A 17,210-nucleotide genomic window follows, 5' to 3' on the forward strand; every position below is an offset into this window, starting at 1 on the left:
ATAGCACTAAAAACTAGTTATATTGAGATAATAAACTAATAAATAAAAGCTTGTATAGACGAATAGACCATGAAAGCACATTGTTAAGCTTGGTCCCCACTAGGACGTTACCACAACGGAAGTAACTTGGCCACTCACAAGCGATGGATTATCCGAACTGCGGCTTGTCATTGGTCAATTCGTTCGCGTTGCGCTTACGTCCTTGCGTTGCGTCCTAGTGGAAACCAATCTTTAAGGAATACTATTGCCATGTACTTTGTCCAAGCATAGCCGCCTACTGACGATCAACAGTACAATACAGTGAAATAGCAGTATTTTTAGCCATCACGCCAAGTTTACAATATACTAAAATCTGTACTATTCTCTGACCCGTGTCTAAGCCCACTCATCCTCAAAATTTAAGTAATTTTCATGCAAGCTAACCCACTACATTTTGCTAAGCTAATTCTCCCAAACCCAATATTCAAGAACAGGGTGGGCTTACCCCAAATGGTACTACTGCACGCATGAGTCATAATAAGATATCACTCACTATTAACATACCATTTCACTGCCTCAGTCAGTTGGAATGATTCAACACTGCCTGTCACAACTTTTAGTTGGCCGAAGTTTGTCCTGATTCAACGTAAATTGTCTTCCGGCTATACAAATTTACCACAAAGCTTTTAATAAGCATAAGGCCTAGCTAGTCATGTTTGGTAGTGCAACAGCTAACGTAGGCCTAAAAAGTTATGTATGTAGGCCTAAATATGTGTAATAATAATTTAGACAATTTCTCAAGTCAAATGTAAGAGTACGTCTATGTTTTATTGTTTCAACTTATTTGAATCTGAACATTCAGAAGATGGGGGGTAGGGAGGGAGTGAAGGCAGTGCCAACCCTTTCATAGAGAATAGTTCAATTCAATTTTAGACCATGTCAAAATTATTCTACTTACTCTAGTAGCTAGATCAACTTTCGTATGCACTTTGAGGTCCAGAGAATTTGACTTCAGAAATTGGTTTAGGGTGGTCAAACAATCATTTTTGGCTTGGTTACACATTTTGAAAATGTGGCGAAAGGTCAAAAGGTCAGGGTCAAAGGTTATAAGATCAAACACCATTATGTCCTTAAATCTCAACAACCACTGGTCACAGCGAGGTAATTTTGGTCTCAAATTGATCAGAAGGTATACATTCATATTCAGTATAATGAAACATTTTAGTCGAAAATGACCGGAAATGCCATTTCTGACCTTTGACCAATAAACCAGGGCATATCTGTATCTCCGTAACTATTGGCCGTAGAGACTTGAATTTGGGCTCAAATTGTTCGAAATATACATTTAGTTATTTGTTACACATTTTGAACAATGTTACAAAAGGTCAAAAGGTCAAGGCCAGGGGTTATATGAATAAACACAAATAGGTATTTGTATCTCGGCAACCACAGGTCACAGCGAGTAAATTTTGGTCTCAAAATGTTCAGAAGGTATACATTCATATTCAGTCTAATGAAACATTTTAGTAAAAAATGACCGGAAATGACATTTCTGACCTTTGACATACATACCAGGGCATCTTCTTATCTCTGTAAGTACAGGTCGTATAAACTTAAATTTAGTATCAAATTGTTAGAAATACACATATTTACATTCATTCTAACAGAAAATTTGGATAAAAAATGATCAGAAATACTATTAATTACTAATCTTTTAAATGAAAAACATATCTACCCAACTTATCATTAGACAGTAATGTTATGCAATAATTGATGCTTAATGATTTCATTATACTGTAGGAATTAAAACAAATCCTTTACTGTTTGTAATAATTGTACTTTTGCTTATAATAATGCTAGAAAGTGTTGTTGACCCCCGAACGTTCAAACATTTTTGAGAATGCTAGAAGTAATTTACTGTAGTTACCCGAATAAAAGCCTCGGGCATTTATTTATTCAGGGAAGGCGTTTATTTTGTTGGGTGTAATAATGGTAACATGTATAATCAAATAAATACACCCCAGATATATATATAAATAAAGATATATATAATATAATAAGAATAATAACGGGATTAAACCTCATTCTATCCTGGTGGAAGTACAATCATGTAGGCCTAATAAAAGGTATCGGAGACCACAATAATAGACCAAGTCATTGTCATTATTACGTAACACTGTTGCATAATAGTTTTGAATGTCAACGACAAAACTTATACATATACACGTCTGTTCCCAGTGTAGATAATAAAACAATATATATTTCTGGAGATTTATTATCAATACCACTAGAAACTTTGACATGTTTTAGGTACTGAATGCATTGACAATAAAAGCATCAGAAGTTTATCATGATAAAATCATACTACAACACTGTACTACAGTACACAAGGGTGTTTTCAGGAAAGCTGGACATATTGTACAATAGTAATGAAACTATGTATTGGCATAAAACTATGCAAAAGATTGTTGTCGAATTGTAGTTACAAACAAATAGATGATAGAATGAAGATCCATTATGAGTGCAATCGTGTCAGGATAATGATGTGTCATTGTTTTATATCATTATACTGGCACCTGGAGGAGAAGATCCATTTAATGGAATCTATCACTTTTATTTTAAAAGACAGAAAGATTTCGTTAAAAAGCATAAAGAGGAAAACGAATCATGTAAAGTACCTTTTATCAGTTGAGAAACGAAATACAATTATTAAAATTAGAGTATTCCTTCAAATAAACGCCACCATTCCCTCCAATAGAACACCATGTGGAATAAACGCCCCGCCACATGCATTTACACAATAATTGTATCACGTCAACACATTTCATTAACTACCATAAATCTACAATTTACCAAGCATTTTGACATAATTTTATCACTTTTTTATATTAATTGTGCAGTATTTTTTTACATCTAGGTGGTATTTATTTGATTATACATGTTACCATATTATACCCCAAATAAAGATGCCTGTCAAAAGGTCAAGGCCAGGGGTTATATGAATAAACACAAATAGGTATTTGTATCTCGGCAACCACAGGTCACAGCGAGTAAATTTTGGTCTCAAAATGTTCAGAAGGTATACATTCATATTCAGTCTAATGAAACATTTTAGTAAAAAATGACCGGAAATGACATTTCTGACCTTTGACATACATACCAGGGCATCTTCTTATCTCTGTAAGTACAGGTCGTATAAACTTAAATTTAGTATCAAATTGTTAGAAATACACATATTTACATTCATTCTAACAGAAAATTTGGATAAAAAATGATCAGAAATACTATTAATTACTAATCTTTTAAATGAAAAACATATCTACCCAACTTATCATTAGACAGTAATGTTATGCAATAATTGATGCTTAATGATTTCATTATACTGTAGGAATTAAAACAAATCCTTTACTGTTTGTAATAATTGTACTTTTGCTTATAATAATGCTAGAAAGTGTTGTTGACCCCCGAACGTTCAAACATTTTTGAGAATGCTAGAAGTAATTTACTGTAGTTACCCGAATAAAAGCCTCGGGCATTTATTTATTCAGGGAAGGCGTTTATTTTGTTGGGTGTAATAATGGTAACATGTATAATCAAATAAATACACCCCAGATATATATATAAATAAAGATATATATAATATAATAAGAATAATAACGGGATTAAACCTCATTCTATCCTGGTGGAAGTACAATCATGTAGGCCTAATAAAAGGTATCGGAGACCACAATAATAGACCAAGTCATTGTCATTATTACGTAACACTGTTGCATAATAGTTTTGAATGTCAACGACAAAACTTATACATATACACGTCTGTTCCCAGTGTAGATAATAAAACAATATATATTTCTGGAGATTTATTATCAATACCACTAGAAACTTTGACATGTTTTAGGTACTGAATGCATTGACAATAAAAGCATCAGAAGTTTATCATGATAAAATCATACTACAACACTGTACTACAGTACACAAGGGTGTTTTCAGGAAAGCTGGACATATTGTACAATAGTAATGAAACTATGTATTGGCATTTAAAACTATGCAAAAGATTGTTGTCGAATTGTAGTTACAAACAAATAGATGATAGAATGAAGATCCATTATGAGTGCAATCGTGTCAGGATAATGATGTGTCATTGTTTTATATCATTATACTGGCACCTGGAGGAGAAGATCCATTTAATGGAATCTATCACTTTTATTTTAAAAGACAGAAAGATTTCGTTAAAAAGCATAAAGAGGAAAACGAATCATGTAAAGTACCTTTTATCAGTTGAGAAACGAAATACAATTATTAAAATTAGAGTATTCCTTCAAATAAACGCCACCATTCCCTCCAATAGAACACCATGTGGAATAAACGCCCCGCCACATGCATTTACACAATAATTGTATCACGTCAACACATTTCATTAACTACCATAAATCTACAATTTACCAAGCATTTTGACATAATTTTATCACTTTTTTATATTAATTGTGCAGTATTTTTTTACATCTAGGTGGTATTTATTTGATTATACATGTTACCATATTATACCCCAAATAAAGATGCCTTCTTTCCCCCTAAAAACCATTTTGAACAATGAATGCCTGGGGCGTTTAATCGGATACATATGGCAAGTTACTTCTAGCATTCTGAAAAGAACTGTTGAGCTTAACGTTTCTATCAAAATGTCCTCGGGGACAGCAATAACTAGTATTTGAAATTAAAACAATTTAAAGTATCAGTTATTGCATAACATTACTGTCTAAGGATAAGTTGTGTAGATATGTTTTTTGTTTGAAACATTGGTAATAGTATTTCTGTTCATCTTTTAACCACATTTTCTATTACAATGAATGTAAATATATATATTTCGAACAATTTGATACCAAATTTAAGTTTCTACGACCTGTACTTACAGAGATATGAAGATGCCCTGGTATGTGGGTCAAAGGTCAGAAATGGCATTTCTGATCATTTTTGACTAAAATGCCCCATTAGATGGAATATAAATGCATGCCTTCTAAACATTTTGAGACCAAAATTGACTTGCTGCGACCAGTGGTTGCCGAGATACAAGTACCTTCTTTTATTTGTTCAAATAACCCATGACCTTGACCCTTTGACCTTTTGTAACATTTTTCAAAATGTGTAACAAATAACAAAACATATATTTCGAACAATTTAAAACCAAATTCAAGTGTCTACGACCAGTAGTTACGGAGATACATACATGCCCTAGGTTGTGGGTCAAAGGTCATAAATGGCATTTCCGGTCATTTTTTAATAAAATGTCCCATTAGACTGAATATAAATGTATACCTTCTGATTAATTTAAGACCAAAATTACCTCGTTGTGACCAGTGGTTGTTGAGATTTAAGGACATATTTATGTTTGGTCTTATGACTTTTCACCTTGACCTTTTGACCTTTCGCCACATTTTCAAAATGTGTAACCAAGCCAAATATGATTGTTTGACCACCCTAAACCAATTTCTGAAGTCAAATTCTCTGGACCTCAAAGTGCATACGAAAGTTGATCTAGCTACTAGAGTAACTGCAGTAGATACATTTCATTTTTCGTTTAATCTTTAACCTGTCAATACACACTGTTTATTGCAGTGACCCACTCATAGTGGCAAAGTAAAATAATACCTTTACAGTGAAGTATTACTGCAGTAATTGCAGTAGAATAATTTTGACATGATCCTATACCTACCTAATTGTTCCCAACATCGACACCTTAAATTAAATTTAACAGCCATGTCTTTTTGAAATAAAATAATAACCAAAAAAATAACTGCAAACCTATGGATCGTTTTTATCATTATAAAGTATTTAGTTCCCTTCCCCCCCCCCCCCTTTTTTTCTATAATGCTTGATCTCTCCCTGCATTAAAGCAATTCCAAATTAAATATTATCCACAAATTACTCAAAATGTTGGAAATTCCAAGAATTTATTTTATCGGACAAGTAAGATTTCATAAATGTATCCCAAATTAATCATCAATAATTTCTATTTGTAAACACTGATCAAAAGATTACAATTGTAACCTCTTCAACTAGGAAGGAAAGAGGTTTGGTCACCATGGTTATGTCTCAGCAATACATCCCCAATGACAAACGATTTTGATGGCTACCAAATATGGTAATGGCCAAAAATGAAAGCTTTTTTTTTTTCTAAAAATGATTTGCCATCTCCGGAAAATTGATCGATGCATTTGTCAATCAAATGGTTAATATTTTTTTTATACAAAAAGAAAAAAAATGCTTTGAGTTTTGATGTCAAGTTTTTAACTGGTGGAATAAATATCGGGGGCGGATAATTTTGAATGGCGAAAATTATGTGGTGGTTGACAACAAAAATAACTTCTTTTCCCTCGAAAAATTGGAATTGTACGTGAAATTTTAATTTTTTTTAATAAACTTATTTTAAAGGCATTTTTAATTTTAATTTAATATTATATAAGTTTATAGACATCAATTTGGCAGCTTGCCATAGGAAATTTAACAAATATGCACAACCAGGAAATATGAAGTTGTGATGACTGGTGGAATAGCGGGTGCAATATATATGTCAATGTTGCTTTAGGTATGGTTGATTCCCAGGGACTCCGCTGCACAAGCAGTGCTCACAACGTGAGTGCAGGTATTTGTGGTTTCTCGCTGCTACAGAAGTCCAATAGCCATCAATAAATTTTCACTAACTTAAGTTTAGATGATGTATCGTCCACCACAAACATGAGAAATTATTTTTTTTGTCAAACTAGTTTGATAGTGTAGACAGAGCTTTACCGATGTCTTTTGAGGTTGAAACGAACACAAAATGTAACTGTACAGGTAAAATGATATTAAAAAAATAAATTGTATAATATAGAAAGCATTTAAATTAAAAAGACAAACAATTACATTTAATTAAAATGATATCTCATTTAATAATTACCTTTACCCTAGTGATTAAAAAAACAATTTGGTTTCATATAAATATTTTTTTCATAATAAAATGCACCTTATTTATCCTAGGCATAGCACTTATATATATCCCAGGCATAGCAGCAATAAATGTAAGGCCTATACATTTGAAATCATCCTCCAGGTGGGCCAAATAGGTATTGGCGACTTTTTTAACATTACAGTAAATTTGGCAATGCAGTTTCTAAATTTTAAAACTCCTTTGGCATGTATCGATGGAAGACAAATCAGAAATTAAACTTACTGTTACTTTTTCAATCAAATCTAATCATTTTAGAAAAAAGGGGTTTTTTTTGGTAGATGGTAATTTTGAAGATGTATTGTCCCCAAAAATATGAAAGATGAAGATTAATAAAATCAGATTTAAATAGCCCATTTTCCGCAGAAAAAATTGAACCCCCAAAATAATATAATAATAATAATGTCTTCACTAAAATGACAATAAATGGATAAATTCAACAAAAATCTATTGGCTATTTTTTACTATAAATTACAGTTTTTTTCAGGGAAATAATTTTTTTTTTCCAATTCAATTTTCCGTCAAAATGAATAACTATTGTGTGACATTAAATTAATTAATTAATTAATTAATACAATACATCTTAAATTAAAAAAAAATTAACAAAATACAGTAGATATTATATTTAGTAAACACTAGAAAATATCACTGAAAATGTATTAAAGATGGAAATTAAAATAAAAAGGGTCAACCAGACGACCCTCATGGATCCATTTTTTAGGTAATTTTTTAGGTAATTTTTTATTATGTCTTTCACATTTCCATATGTCCTTTTTATGATCCTTGTTCACTTTCACATCTCCGATTTCTCTTGCAGTGGACCCCATTGGAAATAAATTGACTTGTCGATTTTATGGGTCGTCCCTGCATCCAATCACTTTGGTTTTATTCAATTATAATATTTCAATTGTTTGTATTTTGTCTTTGTTATGTATTTTAAATGTATTGTTGAATGGATGCCGAATGAATAAATAAATAAATAAAAAATCCATTTTTTAATAGAGAAAAAAAATATATATGTTTCATACAACATGAATGTTTATATTAAAATCTATTAAAAATAGGGTATGCACAATCCTAGCCAGATTACATATGGCTATGAATAATGTATATCTAAAGATTGAATAAATTGATATGGAATAAAAAAAAAATGGTTTATAATTGGTTTTATTAATGTTAGTGAGACGTGTTGTAATCTATCTCTATATAGATCATCTATGATAACAATGGCTGTATTGTTATTTAAATGAGTCCGCTATAGCACATGGGCTGGGTATCATTTTCAATGAAAACTATGCATGTGTAAATCCAACAGGCCTGTTCGCAATTGTTTTTGGTCGATACTTAGGAAGCGTCTCATGTACGCTGTGGGATGTTACAATACAATTTGAACGTGAAAGGATTAACAAAATCATTTCACACTATTCAAATCGTGGTTGTGCAGATTTTCTTATCTTATTTATAACTTAAAATAAATTTCCAGTCCTGTGTACCACTGGACAGTTTCTCTGCCTGAAAATAAATGCAAGTCTGGAATATGTAATGTTAAACAACTGCAGTACCAGTAGTATGTATGCTATGATTTTAAGAACCTACATACACATTTGAGAAAAGAAAAATATTAGAAAAATGTTTTAGTTAATAAAAAAAAACAAAAAACATTGTTTTTTGTTTCTACAAAAATTCTACCATTCATGTTTTTGGTAAAACTGAAAAAAAAATCATATTAAATATTTTAATCATAAATAGAATATATACATAATTTTACATAATGTATATTATAGTATTATATAAAACTCCATAAGTAGTATAATATATTAAATTATATCTTTTAAATATTTACAAGCTGTGTTTTCACTTAAAATAATTTACATGCATGTACTCTTTGTTTGTAATAATAATAATGCGACATTTATATAGCGCTATTTCGTAATATGTTAACCTTTATAAATCCATAAAAAAATAAGTACAATCTAAATAGTATGCGATTGTCAGCTTAAAACGACAACGTAAAGTTGGAAGACATGCTTGAATGAACATATAAAAATAGATTAAAATTGAAAAAAAAATGTAAATTTGTTTACCTTTGGCAAATTAATTAAATCCGTTATAAACAACAAATTTATTTAAAATATATTTTCCATTGCTTATAAAGCAGCCTTATTTCAAATACAAAAAATATATAAGTGTAAAGTCATGTGACCTTTATTTAGTACTGTATTAACAGAATTATGAATCATAGGAGAGAAGTTGGATCACATCCAACCTCAACAACCTCTTCAGCTGCGGATTTCTGAACAGCACCTGTTGACGATGTCGCCCTCTGGTGTTCACTCTTTGCCTCATGAATCGTAATTTCAGATAAACTTGCCGATTTGACTATCTCTGTTACTTTGGTTTTCTTATCGCATTCGTTTAAGAAGCTGTTGGCTGATTCACTTCGAGAAACTCCTGAGGACATCTTGGCAACTTTTTGAGATTTTGGTAAAAGAAGATCGCAGACATCGACTTTAGGATCTTCTTTTTCATTGGTGGCGCCCTTTGTTGCATCCTTCGCTGCGCCACCCATTTCACGTAGCAAAGGAGATGAACTCCGTTCAATCGTTTTTATCCCAATATGTGCTAGAATCTCATCAATTTTTTCGGAATAATCTAGATGACCTCCGACCTGTGAACATTTAAAAAAATAAATCTACTTAAATGCTATAAACACAAAATCAATGTAATTATAGTAAATATTAAAACAAATATACCAAAATATGTATATTATTTTTTGGCCTATTTGAAGTTTGTGAACTAAATTATGACTATGCCTACTCTTGTATTAGTATGTAATTTTTTTATTTATTTATTCTTTACATTGTGTAGCCTCTTCAGTCAAGGACAGTTCACCCAGAGGGCCCATACCAGTGTATAGTACTATGATGAATTTGTGACAGTGGCTGTGTGTGTGTGAACTAGTACACCGGGGTAACCCCCTACCTGTATTGAAAGATATACTAGGTTCCTCTAAAGTGGTTATAATTCCAGATGTGTACACTGGACATTTTATAGTTTTTATAGTTTATAGTCCTTATCCGAGAAGACTCGTTCTACCACCAGAACCATGGAGCAAATGATCCTCGAAACCCCTTGCCGATGTTATGGCTATGTATTACGGTTTCCCTGTCTTAACCACTCGGGTTAAGCACTCACTCATTTGTGAATTGTTTTCAACAAGTTATTTTGAAAACTGTAATTACAGTATCTACAAGCAAAAGTTCCTTTGTTATGTTTATTACTACTTTTCCTAATCAATAAACAATAAACTTGTTTACTATATCAGTTAGGTCTATATTCTCCATCCGCCTGTTGTCCCAATTTACTGGGCCTAGGCCAGCTATGTTAGTAACTTGTACAGATGCAGTACGGTACACAAACTGAAGAAGCCAATCTCCTCTGCAAAACAAATAAAAATTAGCTTACAGCTACTAAAATGCAGTTACTGCAGTAACTGCAGCAGAATTTACATGATCCTTTAATGGTACCTTTTACAAAAGTATAATACCTGCAATAGCCATTAATGATTCTACCAGACACCACCTTTTCAAGCGGTTGCCATGACTTCACAGACGATGTTATTGGTGCGCCTAGCAGCACAACATTTTCTACAATTCCTTCTGAGCCTATGTAAAAAAAAAAAAAAAATGAAATAATGCATAGCTTTTTACACATAGTAAGAATGCACTATAGGCTTATAAAGCTCCGTCTACACTATCAAACTTTATGTGCCAAAAAAATGTGATGTGCTGATATATGGACATATCACTACCACATTTGGGCACATCACACATTTTTTTTGTCAAAGTAGTTTGATTGTGTAAGATGACTTGCTGGTCAAATTAACTTTTTTTCATGTACAGGTACGCCACTCTTTTTACGATGCTTACCTTTACGTATGGACAACTCTTGCAAGGCAGAGAAGATAACTCTAGCACCCATACTAAAACCGATAAGAGTTACAGGACGTTTTCCCTAAAAATAAAAGTGGATTTTTAAAACATTTATCATTATTAATGAGCTAAAATTAACATGCAACATAAAATTATGAAAATGAAAATCATTCATTCCTTACCTGAAGCCTTTGCAGTAGTACCTCAGCCAACTCCTTCCCTGTCTCAACAGACCTTCTTGTGACGAGACTCCAGGGATTGTCAATCGCGGAGAGGGCGCCGTAAGCTGCTGCTGGCAATGCGATGGCAGCGAGAAGACCTATAATAAATTTATCATTAAATTTATGATCCAGTTTATTAATTTATGATTAATATTGCAATGTCTGCAAAATTCACTAAAATTTGTACAAATATTTTGACATCAGATATCTGGCACTCACCCGCCAGTACAGTGTACTTCAGCGCCTCTTTTGCTGCCATTGTCATCACGCTATCCATTATGTACTCAAGGCCATCTCCGAGATTCTTCAGGTACTTAGATTCCCATTTAAGTGTATACTGTTCCTTGGACTCTGCCAGAGCTAGCCATGGCACGGTAAAGTTGTCTAAATGAAACAACATTAAAAAACTAGGGATATAAATTGTATGTTTCTTTAGGCATTAGACAACAAAAGTGTGTTGTGTCCAAATATGGTAGTTATATGCCCAAATATGGTAGTAAAATATGACATCATCATGTCCACATATGGGCACATCACAAAGTTTGATACTTGATAGTGTAGACAGAGCTTTAAACCCAAGTCTTCGAGAGTGGAGTTGTTTTTGCCAGGATGACAAAATCGTAAAAAAACTAAAGAATCTTCGACTCCGACTACTTTTGTCTTTTACCTAAACGGTCTTTTGTAAGCCAACCAGAAACGGCAATGACCACATGCAAATCCTTGCCCTTTCCTAACGAGGCAAATTCAAACTCCTCGATAGCACCAACTCTTCTCTTCATTTTGTACCCTAAAAAGAAAATAAAGCTATTTATAATTCGTTACTGTAAGTTTTGACTTGCTTCAATTCTCTAGTTATCATTCCTTTATGAACTCCACAATTTGTAGTTTTGATTCGTAGGTATGACACGCAATTTATGGCAAAATGTTTTTATCAATAACATGTTGAAGCGCCGCCTAGAACCTATACTACTGTATGTTATGCAGTTGACTATTCTATTTTTTATTAGTAACAAATTATAATTTGTATGATCCGTTCTTTCCTACCTCCAAGACCAGCACCAGCAGCTCCAAACATAGACATCATTATAGCTAGGCCCGCAGTGGTACCAAGAAAGGCTGCACCCGAACCAAACAGAGCTACACCAGCTGTGGCGACTAGTGGAGCAGCAAGTCCTCCAGTTAGGCCTAAAAGTAAAACACAATACTATTATATTTAAAAACAACAAACATCCATATTTCTTCATCATCATCCAATTTCTTTTTTTTTGGCACAGAGATAAAATTGTCAGGGAATGCAAAAGTAATTAAGATTAACTAAAATATATAAATAATATATTTTGATGTGTATATATATAAAAATACTCTTACCAATAAGAGCGCCACCCCCGACAGTTGCTGCACCAATAGCAAAATATCTCTTTACTTTTGTGCGCTTTGAACGTTTTTCTTTTTCAGCTTTTTGTTCCCTGTCAACAGAAATGATAAAATATATATTAGTTCATCATTTGGAAATGCAAGAGTTACCCCTGACTGTCTTATCAGCCTATACGTTTTTAAAGCCTATTCCATGGAGGCTCAAAACAAAACATTCTATACTCAGTTTTAAGTACTTCATTATATCACAAAAATCTGTACAACACAAGTGTAAATTGTTATTGAAGTCAATATCAAAGAATTTATCAATCAAAAACTGAACTAGAAATGAAACTATAACGTTTAATTACTCGGTTTCAATGATTTCTTCTTGCTCGAAGCTTTCAACGATCATGTCTTCAAAGCTGTTAACGTCTTCTCTAGGTACGGCCATTAACTCGGCAATATGAAAGATGATGAACCTTGATCTTGCATCATAATTTCCTTTTTCTATAGTAATTCCCAAAAGATCCTATAATTCAAATATTATTCATCGATTTGGTTATTAAGTTTTGTCCATAAAATCATTAAAAAACATTGATGGCATGATATGTCCAGTATCATAGGTAAATTCAGAATACAGTGTCACATATGTGCTTCCTGTATTATGACAAGGTTCAGCTTATTGCCTATGATACGGTGTAATATGTGATACACGGGACACTGTATCACAGAATTTTCCTATGACACCGTAAATGATAGATAGGCCTACAGTACGGCAAATCGAATAATATTACTGACCTGTGCAACAATGCTTGGATTGTCTTTGATCATCCAATCATCTTTGAGTATTTCAACATACGCATTAGCATGCAGCGGTCTCAAGTCTTCATGCAAAAACTGAACCATTGTCTTCTCAACTCCCCTCTTCGCTTTTAAATGTTTACATAGGGCTTTGATATAGTTATCTTTCCAACTCCTGGAAAAGAAAATTTAACAAAAATATGTTGCTATAAAGTTTGCGGTACACCATGTTTATTTAGTTCTGAAATGATTTCGAGTCACTACAATAAACAGTGTGTATGTAATTGCACTTATTAAAAACAACTTGTTAAATAATTGCATAAACAGGTTAAAGAATAATGTTAGTTACTGCAGTAAAATAGTTTGACATGGTAAGTTATAACAAAAGTTGTAATAAATAATAATTAAACATACTTGTGCCATTGGTCACTGAAAGTTGTTGCCAACGCAACAGCAACCAACGAAATATAAGCAAACTCTCCAGTCTCTGTTAAGATGTCAGACATCCCCATGCCTTTCTCTGCCAATTCAACAAGAGGTGTTTTTTCTTTCTTCGTCTTCCCTGCTGCTTCAGTAACTTTGGCAGAACAGACTTCATTTTCCTGTTGAGGTGGTTTCTCACATGAAGGTGCATCTTTAGATTGTGCTGCAACTGTATTCCCTGCCTCTGGTTTTGATTGAGCTTTTATTTGGTCATGACCAGCATTCTCTGCCTCATCAGGTTTTGACCGAGATTCAACATCAAGGAGGGGATGCCATATTTTGACATCACTGTTCTTTTCTGCTTCTACCTCTACCACAACTGAATTCTTTGTTTTTTCCTTTTTATTTTCTTGGACAGATATTTTTTCTTCTTCTTGTGAAACTAAATCTTTATTTTCAAGGTTAAGAAGAGGATGCTGTATTTTGACATCACTGTTCTTTTCTGCTCCTTCATCTGCCATAACTGAATTCTGTGATTTTTCCTCTTTGTTTTCTTGAACAGATAATTTTTCTTCTTCTTGTGAACCTAAATCTATATTTTCAAGGTTAAGAAGAGGATGCTGTATTTTGACATCAATGTTCTTTTCTGCTCCTTTATCTGCTACAACTGAATTCTTTGTTTTTTCTTTGTCAGCGTTATGAAGAGGATGCTGTATCTCCTCTTTCAAATCGCTGGTTTCCTCATTATCTTTTGAACACATTGCTTCTATGGCAAGCTCACAGGCACTTGGTGGAACATTTGGTTGTAAGGTTTTTTCCATAAGTTGTTTATCAGACGCTGCCTCCTTTTCATTATCCTTGGCTTCGATGTGTTGCATATTTGATAGCTTTTTACGGTGGTCTGTAGTTTCATTTTCTAAATCAGTTGCCTCACATTCTTCATTATTTTTAACTTTATTACCTTTTGAAGTAGTTTCGTCAATTGGTATTGTTTCATTTTCTAAAATAGTTGCATCACAATTTCCATAATTCTCTCCTCTACTAAATTGAGTCTGTTGAGCTTCCTTTTCTGAATCAGTTGCAACATCATGATCTTCACAATCATCTTCATCAACTTGAGTTTTTAGAGGATTTTTATTTTGGTCAGTCTGGTGCGCTTCTTTTTCAAAATTAATAGAATCAAGGTTTTCATTTGTAACTCTTCTTTGACCCCTTTGTTCTTCTTCTTGTTCTTGCTGTTCATTAAGGTCATCTGACATCATAATCTCATCAGTAGAGGTGCTTTCAGTGCATTCCATACTGACATCTTCATTCGGAGGTCTTAATAGGTTTTCATTATCATTTTTGTCTACTGCTTTACAATCAATTTTACTAGCTGTTGTATCTGTCTTGACTTGAGCATGTTGGATTTGAGATTTCCCAGTGATCTCACCATTAACTTCTTTGGTAACAACATTCTCAACTTCTGCACTATTCTTTGAATTTTCTTCTATGCATTCTGTATTTACATGTGTATCTTGTTTGGAAGAGTATGTTCCTTCTTTGTTGAATTCTGATTGTTCAGAATTAACAGCAGCTTCCAGTAAATTACAATTTACATCATCAGTTTCCATGTCTATAATTAAAGAATAATGTCATACAAATATTAAAAATAATTGTACTATACTAGGCCTAGGCCTATTATCATTTCTTTGACGTCACTTGAGTACTACAAACCGTTATCTTGCTAATTATTATCTAATGAAAGTAGGCCTACTGTATCCATGGAGGTATAAAATAATATATAATTTTATACCTCCATGCTGTATCTAGACCTATTAGGTTAATTATTAATATTATATTAAAATTGTTGATTAATGAATTAATGAGTTGGAATTTTTTCTGGCTTTGGGTTTAATTAACCAATCAATGTATGGCATAAAAAACCGGCTCTTGGACTACTTAGTACTAGCTTTATAGGCTACTATTATTATTATTATTAGTATTATATGGAGGTACAGTAGGCCTACTCGTCCTCTAGCTAGGGCCTAACTAGTAGTCTAGGCCTAGCTAGGCTAGTAGGAGGCCCCAGTAGGCCTATTATTACCTAGGCCTAAAAATATAATATATAACCTACCTAGGCCTAGTAGTAGTAGTAGGCTACTACTAGGCCTAGCTAGAGGCCCCGGCCTAGGTAGGCCTAGACTAGCTTAGGCCTACTAGGCCTACTAGATACTGATAGAGTAGTTGGCCTGTCCCCTGCTGCTGGCCCCGATACCCACTAGGCCTAGGCCCCCTACCTAGCTAGCCTAGGCTAGGCCTAGTAGTAGTAGTAGTAGTAGTAGTAGTAGTAGTAGTAGTAGGCCTAGGCCTAGTAGTAGTAGCCTAGTCTAGGTAGGCCTTAGTTAGGCCTAGCTAGCCTAGCTAGTACGTAGCCTTGATTAATAGAAGGAGGATTACTAGCCTGGCCCTATCACTAACTGCAGGTACAAACTGGCCTAGGCCTAGACAATTAAACTAACTGCTAACACTAAACATATGTATATCTAAATGGCGATAAAGCAATACTTTTTATTATCTTATTATGCTTTTAGCATAAAAAACGTACGCCTACCTTTCTCTTTCTCCCCTATTTCCTTTAAATCCGGCGAGTCACTCACTCTAATTTTATTTTAGTTATACGCCCTCTATAAAACAGCAAGTTTTTTACACGACGACGTAGAATCTCGTAGATTGTTCTTTATGAATATAATATTCAGAAAAAGTATATCACAGCAGAAACGATTAAGTGCAAAAAGGTCTTACGACCTGGTCTACAGACCTTATATTTTTAATTTTATCATACAACTAAATAATAATTAAATACATCATGAGTGTACATAGCCTACTAGTAGGCCTACGTAATTGCTTGTACGTTATAATAATAATAATTTATTGGAAAATTCACTTTTACAACAGTGGCACACTTTGATGATAAAGGTGCGTCCAAATAATAACATACAAGAATAAATAAAATTATTAACTTAAAAATAAATCAAAATGAATGAATGAAATACAAAACATAACTCTAATAATTAAATACTTTAAATCAAAATAAATAAATAAAACAAACTTGAGAGGAATAAAAATAAATAAAAATGTTTAGATACACACAAAATAAATAATAAAATTAATTTCATGGTATGAATCAAAATAAAGAGTATAACGGTGTGTGTAATACTCAACACTAAGGCATAATAAATAAAATAAAAAGACAAAGATTACGAAACAGAAATCAAAATGACACACAAAAGTTGAAAAGCAGTTCAAAACACAACAGCATTGACGTTATAAGTTTAAAAGAGCACAACGTTTCTTCCATAAAGATTTAGCCAATGATTTACAGAATTTGTCGATTAAAGACTTAATATTATTATCAAATAAATCATGGTCATTGCCTAGAATAAGAAGGGTTTTGTTGAATAAATCTAAATTCTGAAAATAGTCAAAGAGATAAAAAGATTACATTCCAAAAGTTCTTGTTGGAATTTAGCAATT

General features: G+C 32.9%; 1 protein-coding gene and 1 long non-coding RNA gene across 2 annotated transcripts in view; both read right to left on the bottom strand.

Annotated features, from left to right (window-relative positions):
* Positions 1 to 17,210, bottom strand: part of LOC140045272 (uncharacterized) — a 159,069-nt gene that overhangs the window by 106,310 nt on the left and 35,549 nt on the right. The window lies entirely within an intron of this gene.
* On the bottom strand, positions 6,180 to 16,316 carry LOC140043355 (uncharacterized). The gene is made up of 13 exons (XM_072087858.1): positions 16,288 to 16,316; positions 13,686 to 15,309; positions 13,269 to 13,446; positions 12,839 to 12,999; positions 12,483 to 12,580; positions 12,159 to 12,299; positions 11,782 to 11,901; positions 11,334 to 11,498; positions 11,076 to 11,212; positions 10,891 to 10,975; positions 10,509 to 10,626; positions 10,279 to 10,399; positions 6,180 to 9,629 (listed from the first exon to the last, which is right to left on the bottom strand). Exons 2-13 carry the CDS (start codon positions 15,305 to 15,307, stop codon positions 9,198 to 9,200), a joined length of 3,378 nt encoding a protein of 1,125 aa, XP_071943959.1. The 5' UTR covers positions 15,308 to 15,309; positions 16,288 to 16,316; the 3' UTR covers positions 6,180 to 9,197.

Source organism: Antedon mediterranea, chromosome 3 (genome assembly GCF_964355755.1).
Source record: "Antedon mediterranea chromosome 3, ecAntMedi1.1, whole genome shotgun sequence".
Taxonomy (NCBI): domain Eukaryota; kingdom Metazoa; phylum Echinodermata; class Crinoidea; order Comatulida; family Antedonidae; genus Antedon; species Antedon mediterranea.

Excerpts from the sequence above, each read along its gene's own strand:
- LOC140043355 (XM_072087858.1), bottom strand. The coding sequence starts at position 15,307 with ATGGAAACTGATGATGTAAATTGTAATTTACTGGAAGCTGCTGTTAAT. Across the intron at positions 13,000-13,268 it reads ATCCAAGCATTGTTGCACAG|GATCTTTTGGGAATTACTAT; the intron begins GTCAGTAATATT and ends TTTGAATTATAG. Across the intron at positions 10,400-10,508 it reads ATCATTAATGGCTATTGCAG|AGGAGATTGGCTTCTTCAGT; the intron begins GTATTATACTTT and ends TTTGTTTTGCAG.